A 15,126-nucleotide genomic window follows, 5' to 3' on the forward strand; every position below is an offset into this window, starting at 1 on the left:
TAGATATAGATATTTATCTATCTATACTTATCTATGTCTATCTCTCTCTCTCTACATGTGTGTGTGTGTGTTTGTGTGTGTGTGTGTGTAATGGAGTTGAAACTTGAAGGAAGATAAGGTGAGGAAGGAGAGCATTCCAGGTATGGGGCACAGCTTGGACCAAGTCAAAAAAGTGGGAAATGAAATACAGAGTTGGAATAACAGCTAGGGGACCAGTATTACTACAACATAACATTAACTATAACATAAAGTAAGCAAAGAAGAATAATGTGAAATTATGGCAAAAAGGTAGATGAGGAGTCAGATTTTGGAGAGCTTTAGATATTCAAGCTAAGAAGTTTGATATTTTTATCTAGAAATCATAGGGAGCTCCTGAAGATTTTTGAGCAGGGGAGTAACATGGTCAAGCCTGTGTTTTAGGAGTATTAATAATCTGGATGCTTTGTGGAAGGTTGGAGTTGTCCATTTCTTTTCCTCCAACAAAGCAAGTATTATCAGGCAAGAGCTCACTTAATTGGCAGTGGTTGAAAAGAGTTGATTATATTCATTCTGTCATCTCATAATTGCCTTCAGGAAGATCATATTGGAAGTATTTTAAGATGATTTGTTAACTGCTAAAATATTAACAAAACAATTGTCAAACATAGATTCGTTTAGCTAATTGACTTGGTACACTAGATGAAATAAACGTTTCCCTGTTACTAATTCAGAGATGGGGATATGAGATGTGAAGATTTATTTGAGAAATTTCTTCTAATGAATTGATCCATAATAAACTACATTTGTTTTCTCATAATTTACTAGTTTTACCTTGTGTTTGTTTGTGGGATATCATCAACAAAATAGTTCTCTTTTTATTTCTCTCTGGGCATCATAAAAGAAAAATAAATATCACTTAGGCAGCAGTAGGGTACAGAGGAAAGAACCCAGATGTTCTAGTCAGAAGCCCTGGGTTCAAATCTTGCCTATGATACTTGTTACATCTGTGTGATCTTGGGTAAATCATTTGACTTCCTTTCCTCAGTCTCCCCATTTATAAAATGAGGGGGTTTGACTAGATGGCTTCTGAGGTCCTTTCCAGCTCAAGATCTGTTATGCTACTTAAAAAATCATTCATCATACATATTCAACAAACATTGTTAAGTAAATGTTTAGAGACATAAAGTGAGATTTAGCACAGATTCTGCTTTTATGTGGCTTACATTCTCATGTTAGGGAAAGATGTGCCCAAAGAGCTGGTGATACAAGAGGGATGGAGATACGAGCAGAGAAGATGTTCAGATGAAGTGCTATGGGAAATTTTGGGAAGGTTGGGGGGAGAAGATTAAACAGGGATTGTGGTGGCAAAGAACTGGAAATTGGAGCGATCCCCATCAACTGGGGAATGGCTGAACAGGGTGTGGTGTATGGTTGTGATGGAATACTACTGTGCTATAAGAAATGATGAGCTTAATGATCTTAGAAGGGTGTAGAAAGACTTGCACAAAATGATGAAGAGTGAAGTGAACAGAACCAAGAGAACACTGTATACAGGAACAACAATATAATTTTAAGAACAGCTTTGAGCAATTAAGTCATTTTGACTATTATAAATACATAAATTAAAAATAAAGGACATATGAAGAAAGATGCTATCTGCATCCAGAGAAAGAATTGATAAGTAGAAGTATGTGTAGAATTATTTTATATACATATATATATATATACATTCATATACATACATATATATAATAAATATATATATAGCTATTTTGTCTAATGGTGGCCATCTCTAGGGCAGGGGGGAAGAAACAATTTTTTCATGATAATTTTGTTGTATATTTGGAGGGAACAGTAAATTGTATGTGGTAGATTAGCAGTTTCATGTGCAATCAGCATTTTTATTGTACTGTTATGAAAATACTTGCTTTGTTCTGTTAATTAAAAATAAAATAATTTTTTAAAAAGCCATATTTGTTCTTAGTTATTAAAAATTAGAACAAATCCAGCTTGAATATTCACTGATTTTTCACCAGACTTAGAGAAGTGAACATACTATATTCTGATTTGTTACGTATGTAATTGTGTCACTTTGGATGGGTCACTGATATCTTGTTTGCTGAGCGAGGTTTGGGCTAAGTGGGGACACTGGAAGCAGAAGGCAGATAGCATCATGTATTCACGGCTCTGCTCTTGACTTTTCCTTACCAACAGATTCTTCAATTTGAGGATATTTTGGCAAATCCATCCTATCGAGAACATTTTCGAATATATATGGAAAGGATGGACAAGAGAGCTCTGATTAGCTTTTGGGAGTCGGTGGAGTGTCTGAAAAATGCTAACAAGGTAATTGCTGGAAATGGGAACTTCTCTTTGGTCTCAGTTCGAGTGTTAATATATTCCCATGTTTCCTAGTGAAGAATTATTTAAAGCAAACACTGAAACATTGTACATAGAATCCAAAATTCCTAGAGTTAAAGGGACTCTGGTTTAATCCTTACCTGAAGCATAAACTACTGCTATAAAATCCCTGGCAAGCTGTCATCCAGCCTTTGCTTGGAAACCTTCCGTGACAGGGAACTCATCCATTCCATTTTAGGACAGCTCTGATTATAAGTTCTTTCTTATGTAGAATTTCCTACCTGCTTCTGTTTTTCTACCTGTTTCCACCTGATTCTACCCTTTAAGGACCAGAATTGATCTAACCTTTCTTACAGGAAAGCCTTTTGAAAACCTAAAGAGCTATCCTGCCTCTTCCTAGTCTTTCTAATTTAAACATCTTCAGTCCTTTCAACTTGCCTGGCAGCTAGGTGGTGCAGTGGATAGAGTACCAGGCCTGGAGTTCCATTCTGACCTCAGACACTAGCTATGTGACCTGGGCAAGTCACTTAACCTTATTTGCTTCAGCTTTCTCATTTGTCAAATCACCATAATAATCTTCCTAGTATAGTTGTGAAGATAAAATAAGATTTATAAAGGGTAATACTATATAAACATTAGTTATTATTTTAATGAAATCCTTTGAAATCCTTTCATTATCTAGACTGGATCCATGCCAGCTTGCCCTTATTAAAACAAGAGGTGATTTAATAGAGGGAGCTAAGTGGTACAGTGGATAGAATACTGGACCTGGAGTCAGGAAGACCCAAATTCAAATCCTGCCTCAGTTATCTATGAAATGACACCTATCTTCCAGGGTAGTTTTAATGACAAAATGCGATAATATACATAAGTTGCTTTACAAAACTTAATTGTTCTTCTTCAGTCCTGTCCAACTCTCCATGACTCTATCTGGGGTTTTCTTGGCAAAGATACTGGAGAAGTTTGCCATTTCCTTCTCCAGCTCATTTTACAGACGAGGAAACTGAGGAAGCAAACAGGGTAAATTGACTTGCCCAGGGTCACACAGCTAGTAAATATCTGAGACCAGATTTGAAGTCAGGTCTTCCTTGCTCCAACTCAGGTGTTCTATCCACTGCACCACCTGGCTGCTCCTACAAACTTTGAAATGCTACATAAATGCTAGTTATCATTCATCATTATCATTATCTGACCTGAGCAGAGTAAAATGGCACCATGATATCCCATTATTCTAGACTCTATACTTCTATTAATGCTATCTATGATTGAATTAGTGTTAATGGCTACCACATTACAATGAAGGCTCATTATACTTGTTATCTATTTAAATAACCAGGCCATTTAAAAATATGAAATATTAATCCAATTAAAATTTTACATTGAAAAGCTAATTCTAACCCAATTATAATTTTTTTAAAAAATTTTACATTATGTGAGGTGAGTTCCTTCCCTCTAAGTGACTTCTGGCCAGTTCCAAAAATCTAATGGCAACTAGGGTAATTAAGAGACCAGAAGCTATCGCAAATGAATGTCTGTTGAAGGAAGAGAGATGTTTAGTCTGAAGAAGAGTTGACTTTTTAAAGGCCCACAGTCTCAGTCTTTAAGCTTCGAGGAGGCTGCCATGTGAAAAAGAGATTGGTTTGGCTTGTTTCTGCCTTAGAACACAGAATCTGGAACTGAGTGGGAATTACAGAGAAGCAGATTTCAGCCGCCCACGAGGAAAAGTCTCCTAACAATTAAAGTTACCTTAAATAGGTCTGGGCTGTCTCAATAGATAGTGAGTTCCTCCTTTCCTTCCTCCCCTGGCCAAAAAAAATAAAATAAAAAAGTTAAAGATAAATAATTTTTAAAAGGTTGCTGAGTTCTTAAAAAAAGTTAAAAATGAATGAATAAATGAATACATAAATACATTCATAAATAGATAGATAGATAAATGAAGGGATAAATAGGTACAGGTGGTGAGTTCCCCATCAGGAAGTCTTCTGGATGACCATGGATAACCTCCTTCTAAGAGGATTCTTGTTTAGTTATGAGTTGGTCTATCCCAGGGGCCCTTAACCTGAGTTCTATAAACTTGTTTTTAAAATATTTTGATAACTCCATTTTGGTATGATTGGCTTTCTTTGTAATATTATGTATTTTATTTTATGCATTTAAAGCATTATTCTGAGAAGTGTTTGACTGCTGGTTTGATCAGGCTGCCAGAGGGGTCCACGATTCAAAAAAGCTTAAGAATTCTGGACTTTCAAGGTTCCCTCTCAGCTCTGAGAACTATGAATATTGAGAATTTTGAAAAGAATCCACCTCAGGCTCTGAAGACAATTGCCAGCTGTTCAGCACTAGTATGACATTGTACAAGGTCACTTTGGATGGCACAATTGGATGTAAACATAATGGTATATTTGTAAAAATAGTAGGTATAGGTGTGCAAACATCCCTGCCATATGTGAGTGAACCTTCAGAGAATTTCTTCTCCTTCTTTTCTACTATTCTCTATTTCTTAATTGAATGTCCCTGAGAGTATTAATGTTATGTTCACACACATATGCACACGCACACACACGCACAGTTACACTTTTAAAAGTAGAAACTAGCGATATCCCAGATTAATGTTAAACAGTAGTATGCAGTTATCCTGAAATGTCTCTTGTTTTCATTTTATCAAGTTATTTAATAAAAGAAAATTGTCTTCTCTTTTCTGAGTCATTTAGCTTCTTCTAAGCTTCACTGTTTTCATTTGCAAAACAGAGCTACTGATTTCTGACCTCTCTGGATTATTGTGAGAAAGCTCCTTAAGCCTGAACATGCTATAGAAATGAGTTATCATTACTTATAATTATTATCATTTGAAATAGACCCATGATTTCATTGGCAGAGAGAATTCCTGATTAAGAAATTCCCTTTACCAATGCAGAGTGGCAGCTGTTTTATAATTTATAGTCTCAGAAAATCATCTGGGACATCGAGAGATTAAGTGAGTTGTCTGGGGTCACGTAAATGGCATTGCCAGAGACCAGTCTTCTTTTCTAACTCTGAATTCAGCTCCATAGTGTCAGAGATCACTGTTATCATCATCATCTTCATTATTATTTTTATTTATTTACTGATCATTTTCCTTTCTTTTTAAATGCAAGAGACTTAAAGGAAATAATTTGGCCTTAATGATTTTAATTTCTTTTCTCTTGACTTCAGCTCCCTTTTTCCTTCTTTATAGAATGAAATACCGCAGTTAGTTGGCGAAATTTATCAGAATTTCTTTGTGGAAAGCAGGGAAATATCTGTGGAAAAGTCACTTTACAAAGAAATCCAGCAAAGCCTCGTAGGAAATAAGGGCATTGAAGTGTTCTACAAAATCCAGGAAGATGTTTATGAGAGCCTGAAGGACAGGTATTACCCCTCATTTATTGTCAGTGACCTGTATGAGAGACTGATCAAGAAAGAAGAAGACAAGAGTGTTTCACAACTGATTTCTGACAAGGATGAAGCGGTGAGTATCACAGTTCATCTTTCTGATGTGCTTTGCAGTGAACAAACCATGACAACAAATCCTATACAAAGTCAAATTTTCAGTCTGGCACGCAGTCAGTAAAACATGCATTATGCACCTACTATGTGCTAGGCCTTACTCTAAGTGCCATGGATACAAAGAAAGCCAAAAGATAGTCTCTGCTCTCACGGAACTCACAGACTAAGAGGAGAGACAAACAGCAGCAAACAGTGAAGTACAAACAACCTAGATTCAGGATAAACTAGAGATTGCCACAGAGGGAAGACACTAGAATTAAGAAAGGCTTTCTGTAGAAGGTAGGACTTTAACTGAGACCTCAGGGAAGCCAGGAGGTAGATTCAAGGAGGAAGAGCATTCTAGGCGTCAGGGATAGCTATGGAGATTGGAGATGGATTGTCTTGTTTGAAGAACCACAAGGAGATCAGTCTCACTGGATTGCAGAATATGTGGGAGAGGATGGGGTGTAAGGTATAAGATGATAGGAAGGTAGGAGGGGACCAGGTCATGAAGGTCTTTGAATGCTGTAATGTTAAGCCGGGTGGGCCTTTTTTACTGTTTTCTCTTTTGGAATGCTAAGGCCATCAAGTGACTTTAATGAGTCTTGCCTTTGTTTGAATCAAGGTAAAGTGTTTGTAATTTCTGTTTGTGTTTGCTCTGAAGTTCAGGGTGCTGACTTTTCCCCCCGGAACTAAATGAATGAGATATAGATAGACAGATAGATAGATAGATGTTTATATATATGTCATATATATTTGTATATATGACATATATATATGTTTAAAGTAAGATTGTTAACCCCTTAAAGTTGCTTTCCTTAGAAAAGCAGATCTGAGCTAGCAGCCCTCTTTGTTGGTCTTGTTGTTGGTCTTTCACTTCCACAACAGCTGCTAGCAACATTGTGCCTGGCATATTTCTTGTTGTTTATTTGTTTTTCATCGTGTCCTTCTTGTCATTCTTCATGACCCCGTTTCTTGGTAAAGATAGTGGAGTGATTTGGCATTTCCTTCTCCAGCTCAAAGAGGGTTAAGTGACTTGCCCAGCATCACACAGCTAATAAATGTCTGAGGCCAGATTTGAACTCAGGAAGATGAATCTTCCTTACTCCAGGCCTAGCTCTCTATCCATGGCTCCACCTAGCTGCCCTGCCTGGCATATAGTAGGTGCTTAATAAATGCTTCTTGATTCTTAACCTATAGCATGCAAACTATAGGACAGTAAACATGATTTCAATTCTGGGCAAAATGCTAGAACTTAAAATTCAAAAGACATTTTGTAAACATTTTAAAAGATGGATACTCATCCCTAAAAACCAGTATCATATCAAAGTAATTAGATGTAGCTTGACCAAGTCTTTCATTTTCTGCCCTTATGGACAAGGTGAAGATCTAGGTGCCAAAGGACAGCACAGTTAGATGGATTCCCAACTTGAATTACCAGACTCACAGAATCACTAATGCCTTTATGTCAGCTTGGAGAGGGGTGTCTAGTGGAGTGCCAGAGGGAACTGTGCCTGGTATAATTTTATTCAGCATTTTTATGAGTGACTTGAAAGTAGCCACAGGCAGCATGATTATCAAATTTGCAGATAACACAAAACTAAAAGGAATAACTTTGTTTGTTAGATGAGTGTATGTATCAGTATCAAAAAAAGAAAAAAAACCTTCTTAACAAGCTAGAATGATGGATTGAATCTAAGATGAAATTGAATACAGATAACTATATAAAGTCTTGGACTTGGGATCCAGACATCAGTACCACAAGTTGACAATGTGGAGGGGTTGGGAGGGTGGGAAGGATGACTAGGCAGAAGTTCACATGAAAATGATCTGGACCAAAAAAAATGATCTGGACAGCAAACTTAATATAAGTCAATTGTAGAACATGACAGCTCAAAAGCTAATGTAATCTTAGGTTCCATTAAGTGTCCAGAAAGGGAACGACACTTGTCCCACTGTACTCTTCCCTGGTTAGATCACATTTGTAGTATTGTGTTCAATTCTGGTGTGTTCCTAGGACAACAATAAAATGATGAAGAACCTTGACCCAATGCCATATGAAGAGGTGAGAACGAATTACAGGGAGGAGGGGGAGTGGCTGTCTTCAAATCTTTGAAGGGCTGTCTTATGGAAGAGGAGCTAGGCATCTTCTTCTTGGCTTTGGAGGACAGAACCAAGAGAATTAGTCAGAAGTTACAGAGAGGCTAGTTTAGGCTCCAAAATATCTTGCTAAAAATTAGAATTGGCCAAAATTGGAATTGGCTTTTAAAGGAGTTAGTATGTCCCCCCTCCCAGGAGATCCTCAGAAGGCTGGATATTGTAGAAGAAATTCCTACTCAGGTAGAAAGTAGATTAGAGGACTTCTCAAATATGAGATTTTGGGATTCCATGGGGAAGAAAATATGTTAACGTGGAGCTTTAAGATTACGAGGCCCTTGGGGCAGCTAGGTGGCGCAGTGAGTAGGGCACCAGCCCTGGAGTCAGGAGGATCTGAGTTCAAATGCAACCTCAGACACTTGACACACTTACTAGCTGTGTGACCTTGGGCAAATCACTTAACCCCAATTGCCCTGCCTTTCCCCCTCAAAAAAAAAAAAGATTACAAGGCCCTTTTCTCACAATAACTATACCAGGTTGGTATTACTAACCTCATATGGTAAGTGGAGAAGCCGGAGCTCAGAGACTTGATTTGGCTTGCCCATGGTCTCACAGCTAGTAAATGTCAGGGCTAGGATCTAAACCCAGGTCCCTCTGGCTCCAAACCCAGCACTCTTTGTGCTGTATCAAATGCAGCGATCAAGCCACGGCTAGGACCAGACAACCACAGAAGGCATTCTAGGCAGCTTTGCCTTGGGCTCTGCCGTGTGTCATTAGTCATAAGGCAGGTTTATGTGAAGTTTCAAAATCTACCAGATGGGCAGACATTACTTAGAGAAACAGAATTAGGCCCCTGCCAGTGCAGGGCATATTCCAAATATCTACCTGCTAATTTGGTTGTAAAATGCCCCACTAATCATGTTGCAAACTGCATGTTATTAAGATGTAATTTAGCAGATTCATTCAGGAAGAGCGCTTACTACAGGAGATTTGGGAATTTTATTTAAAATTCTAACAGTTCCCCTGATGTTTCTCTCAGAAAGATGGCAGTTCTCTATATTCTCATATTAAATATGAGTCATAGAAAATTTCTGTTCAGTTAGTAAGAGAGCCCACTGCAGGAGCCATCCAGCCCTCTGGTTCCATGCCTAGCAAGGCTCCCTTGCTTCAAACCTTGGAGAAGCAGACAATACCAAGGCAAGTCCTATGAGCAATTATTCTCCCATCCCTTCAGGCCATGATACAATATTTACATCTTTTATGAGACTGTGAATACTAAGGCTCTGAAGCATTTCTCACTTTCAGTTACAGAAGAAAAATGTTTTGCTGATGCTGATGGGCATTGTCTTGCCGTAGTACTAGCGACTGAGCATTTGGAGTAACGTTGGTAGATAATCCTGGAATGGATCTGCTGTGTTAATTAAACAACATGGCCGGCTGGAATTTAAAACTCTGATGACTTCTTTTCCAGAGCCAAGGAGGTGAAGCTGGAGAGGAAAACATGGAGGAAGCCAATGATGGGATCAACGAGCAAGCCAGTTACGCTGTGAACAAACTACGGGAATTAAACGAGAAACTGGATTATAAAAAGCAAGCTCTGCATTCTATTCAAAACGCACCCAAACCTGATAAGAAGGTACACAATTTAGTTTTCAATTTCCTCTTTAGAATTTCCCATCTGTTTTGGTAGCTAAGCAAAAGTTGATAGCTCATGCTAACAGGAAGCCTTTCCTAGCCCGTGCTAATGAGTAGGATCTGGAGTTCCTACCTCCCGGGGTTGTTGTCAGATATATTCATATACACATACATACATACACACATACATATTACATGCCTGTGTATATATATGTATATGCATATATACATGTGTGTATATGTTAAAACACACAAAATGTTTTAACCTTAAAGTTCTATATAACTATGAGCTGTTATTTTTGTCAGCTATTTTTATCAATCAACCAACATTTATTAAGTCCCTATTGTATACTAGGCACTGGGAACAAAGGTAAAAATGAGAAAGTGCCAGCCCTCAAGCTTACAATCTAGCAGGGGAGATGTGCGCATGTTTTGTATTTATAATACAGAGGTGTCCCAAAAGTCTTAGTGTAGTTTTAAGGTACTAATAGCATAAAGCTTTAATTAAGTTTTCAATCGCTTAAAACTTTAAAGCTTTGTGCCATTAATAGTTTAAAACTGCACTGCTACTTTTTAAACACGCTATGTTTACACATCGTCTATCCTGCTAAATGTAAACACCTCAAGGGGAGAGATGGATAAACTTCTGTCTTTGCATCCCTAGTGTCTGGCACACAGTAGGCACTTAATAAATATTTGTTGACTGACTGATATCAATAGCTGACAATAATAATAAAAGCTTTCCTTTACATAACATTTTAAGGTTCATAAACCCCTTTGCATTTATTATCTTATCTGAGTCTCACAACAGTCTTACAAAGTTTGGTATTCTAGGTATTAGTATCTTATCTTACAGATGAGGAAATTGGACCTCAGGAGGACTAAATAACTTGATTATATTCACATATCTAGTCAGCAACAGAAGTAGAATTTGAACCCAAGTTTCTTCTCAGTTGTAACATTGCCTCATTCCATAAATTTTTTTTTATTGTGATCAGTTTATCACATCAATTTTGTTTGAGACTCTTGAAGATTTCGTTTTTATGTCATGATATTTTATATCTTTTATATATATATATTTATATATTTTTAATTTTTCAGATAGATTAACTTGCATTCATATATGTATTGTATAATTGAGATAATATTTGTAAAGCATTTTGCCAACCTCGAAGCGCTATAGAAATGCTAGCAATATTTATATGGAGCCTTTCCGGGCATGAGGAGCTTTTCACACATTGTCTCCTTGATGATACTTCGTCTGTCTGTTCTTCTTGTCATAAGCTCTCCTCCTTTGTCTGTTTGCTGCCCCCACCTAAATCATCTCTTGGTAGTAAGTTAGGTTCTATTCCTTCCTTCTGGTGGCTTGGGTTACCACTCGGTGCACCACCTAGAATCATTACCATTATGTCACACTAAGATTTGCAAAGTGCATTTCCTCACAACAATCCAACCAGGGAGATGGTATAAATTATCATCCCTATTATTCAGAGGGATGCTAATCCCTCTGTATCCCTCTTATACAAGGGAGCTTCTGAATACAAGATCAGTGCTTTTCCTCCCTATGCCACGCTGCTTTTCTAGAAAGAAACTACTTTGTCAGAAGCTTATGAAGTTTCGGAGATTAAGAATTAATCAGCAGGCAAACCTCTACCACACCAGAGCATAAGCCATCTGATCCAGGATGAAGTCTGACCTTTTCCTTGTGCTTAATTGAAATAGTGAGTTTTCGCGGGTTAAAGCATTTCATAGACCTTCCTTCCACACTGGCCCTCTTTGCTTCTGGAATTATCTTTTTGAGTCCCGTCTGTTCTAGGAAATAGGGAAAGCCAACTTTGAATGTGAAACCATTACCAAGCAACCAGCAAGCATTTATGAAGTGCCTACTGTATGCCAAACACTGTGTTAGATGTGGAGATACAAAGGCAGAAATTAAATAGCCTGTGTCCTGAAGGAGTTTTCTTTTTCATAGTATATTTTTATGAATCATTTTAGGCCTTCTGTGAATGTATGCATCAATCTCTATGTTTTTGAACAGGAGGCATATGTAAATCACCACTGGTGTTTTTATTTTTATCTTTTGGCCTGGACCCATAATTTCATTGGTGAGTGGAATTCCAAGTATAGAAATTCCTGTTACTATTGCAAATCAGAAATTCATTTTTAATTTAGAGTCTTAGAAAATTAGCTGGAATATTGTATGATGATCTACTATGAATAATTTAACTATTCTCAGCAGTACAATGATCCAAGACAATTCTGAAGGATTTTTGATGAAAGGTGCTGTCTCTTTCCAGAGAAAGAACTAGTGAAGCCTGAATGCAGGTCAAAGATACTTTTTCTTTACTTTTTGCATTTTTCTTGGTTTTTTTTGTGTGTGTGTGTTTTCTTTTGCATGACTACACATGTCTAACCTAGGTCAAATTGCTTGCCTTCTCAATGAGAGGGGGGAGGGAGAGAATTTGGAACTCAAAATTAAAAAAAAAACTTTAAAATTGTTTTTACATGTAATCGGGAAAAAATAAAATATTAAAATTTTTTAAAAAAGGAAATTAGCTAGGAGGTTAAGAGAACTTTCCCATAATTAATATGTGGTAGAGGTCAGACTTAAATGTTTTAGCTCCAGTCCTCATCTTCTATCTGTGAGGCCATACTCCTCCTTCATACACATGGGGAATGGATGCTTTGGCATTTGCTGGGCTTGCCTAAAAATAGATGTAATATAATTAGGAGATCTCTAAAACCTCTCATTAAAACCTCCATCAACAATTTACAGCCAATAATTTATGTCTTTTCATAGATAATTCAATGCTATAGTCTAGAGAAACAGTATGTTGGCCTAACTCTGCATTGTAGCATTCACCCAGGACCAGAAAAGAGAGGTGAATTAAATATAATTTAATAATAAACAGTCCGAGTTAAGCAGAGAATTAAAACAGCCAGGCTTCCTGTGTCGCCATAAGAACACTGAGTCTCATATTCTTTTTCATGGATGAGTCACTGCCTGGTAATCAGTCTGGCACTCGTGGGGGTCATGTTCGTTCAGTCTTCCAGGTTACCAGAGGACCAGTTCGATTATAAAAACAAAGGGAGTCATTTCTCTGTAAAACTATCCCATAGTCAGAGTTGGCAGTGGAATAAAATCTTTAGAAATAGTCAAGTCAGGGGCAGCTAGGTGGCACAGTAGATAGAGCACCAGCTCTGGAGTCAGGAGGACCTGAGTTCAAATCTGGCCTCAGACACTTGACACATTTACTAGCTGTGTGACTCTGGGCAAGTCACTTAACCCTAATTGCCTTGCAAAACACACACACACACACACACACACACACACACACACATACACATAGAAAACAAACAAAAGAAATAAGTCAAAAAACATTTTTTAAGCACCTATGTATCAGGCACTGTGTTAAACACTGGAAAACAAGGAAATGCATAAGACTGTCTCTGAGAGACAATATGCAAACACGGCTGTAGACCAACAAGGTCTAGACGGGATCAATTGGGGCTCATCAAGGGAGAAAGGGCCCTCAAATTAAGGGGGGACAGAAGGGCTTCTTGTAGAAGGTGGGCTTTTATCTGGGACTGGAAGGAAGCCAGGAGAAGCAGAAGAGGAGGGAGAAATTTTCAAGTTTAAGGGACAGCCAGTGAAAATGTACAGAGTAGGAAGGCTTTTATCTGGGACTGGAAGGAAGCCAGGAGAAGCAGAAGAGGAGGGAGAAATTTTCAAGTTTAAGGGACAGCCAGTGAAAATGTACAGAGTAGGAAGGTGCAGTGTCTTGTTCAAGGAATAGCAAGGTGAATAACAGAATACGTGGAGAGAAGTAAGATGTAAGAGACTGAAAAAGCAGAGGGGACCAGGTCATGAAGGACTTTAAATGCCAAAGAGAGGATTTCATAATTGTTCCTAGAAGGAACCACTGGAGTTTATTGAATGGGGTTGGGGTGACATGGTCAGACCTGAGCTTTAAGAAATCACTGATTACTGAATAGAAAGTGAACTGGGACAGTTAGGTAGCACAGTGGATGGAGCCTGAAGTTGAGAAGACATGGGTTGGAATCTGGCTTCAGACACTAGCTGTGTGACCCTGGGCAAGTCATTTAACCCTGTTCACCTCAGTTGCCTCATCTGTAAAATGAGCTGGAGAAGGAAATGGCTAACCACTCCAGTATCTTTGCCAAGAAACCCCCAATTGGAGTCATGAAGAGTCAGAAATGAATGACCAGGTGAAAGGGTGAGGAATTGAGAATCACCCTTAGGGTTATAAGCATGGGTGATTGGGAAGATGGTGGTACCCTCCATAGTAATGGGAAAATTAAGGAAGAAGAGAGAACTTGAAGAGAACATCTGTTTATTCAAATAATCGAATTATAAATAAAGATTATCCTGTTGTTACCTGGAAATTAAATGAAACAATAAGACAGTTTTTGTCTTCTTTGAAATATGTCATGTTGGTGGATTCTCCACAGATCTAACTAATGTTTATATAGAGAGCTTAATTTCTGCTCTCTACGCCCACCTAACCATTATATTTCCCTTAAGGTTATAAATCTTTTGTTCCTCTAAATTAATCTTACTATTATTTTGTCTAACTGTAACGTATCTTCTGGGTAGTTTGATTGATGTAGTGCTAAATCTGTAAATTAATTTAGGTAGTATCACCATTTTTGTAATCACAGTATGGCTCGAGAATGACTACTGGATGGTCTGTCTAATTATGTAAGTTCTCACTTAGTTGTGTGAAGACTGTTTTATAATTATATTTAAATGTGTCTTGAGTATAACCTTCTCAGATTGACTCCCAGATACGTTAGATATTTTGTCATTATTTTAAATGGGTTCTCCAGTTTTGTTATGGCTATATAGACATGCCAACAATATTGGTGTTTGTTTTGTTTTCTGCTGTTTTACTGAAGTTATTGTCTCAATTAGTTTCTTTGCTGATTATCTGAGGCTAAGTAGATTCTTGAGTCATCAGCAGATGGGGGTAGTCTTCCTTTTGCCAGTGTTTATGCCTTTAATTTCTTTCTCTTGTCTTATTGCTGTCATTACCATCTTATGTGTCAAATAACCAGGAAGGGCGTGGGAGATCCTTGCTTTGCTACTCTATTTATGATAAAAACTTCACTGTTTCCTTATTTTTCCTTTCTTAAAAGAACTTTAAGCTAAAACATAGGGGTGGATTTCATTTTGAATTATAAACATTGAAAAGTTCTTCAAATCATTTACTGAAGTTTTTTAACTTTTACTTAGGGTAAAGCAATAATTAGTTCTATCTAAAGAAATTTAGATATTTATGTTACAGAATTTATTGAGTAGTGGGTAGGGAACTGGTCTTGGAGTGAAAAGACCCCTGGGTTCAAATGTGGCACTGATGTTTACGCCCTGGTGACTATAGTCAGGTCATAGGATTTTAGGATTATTCATTTAAAGCCCGAAAAGATTTTAAAGGTCCTTGAGACCAGCATTCTCATTTTACTGAAGAAGAAAAACTGAGGCTCGGAGAGGTTGCATGACTTGCCCAGGAACACACAGCTGGTAACTAA

The 15,126-nt window shown here is 37.7% G+C and overlaps 1 protein-coding gene across 1 annotated transcript in view; it reads left to right on the plus strand.

Annotated features, from left to right (window-relative positions):
- Positions 1-15,126, plus strand: part of SNX25 (sorting nexin 25) — a 252,808-nt gene that overhangs the window by 192,610 nt on the left and 45,072 nt on the right. The window contains exons 8-10 of the mRNA XM_036765361.1: positions 2,194-2,325; positions 5,555-5,827; positions 9,413-9,577. Coding sequence (XP_036621256.1) covers positions 2,194-2,325; positions 5,555-5,827; positions 9,413-9,577 — 570 coding nt within the window. The remainder of the gene's footprint in view (positions 1-2,193; positions 2,326-5,554; positions 5,828-9,412; positions 9,578-15,126) is intronic.

Source organism: Trichosurus vulpecula, chromosome 6 (genome assembly GCF_011100635.1).
Source record: "Trichosurus vulpecula isolate mTriVul1 chromosome 6, mTriVul1.pri, whole genome shotgun sequence".
Lineage (NCBI taxonomy): Eukaryota > Metazoa > Chordata > Mammalia > Diprotodontia > Phalangeridae > Trichosurus > Trichosurus vulpecula.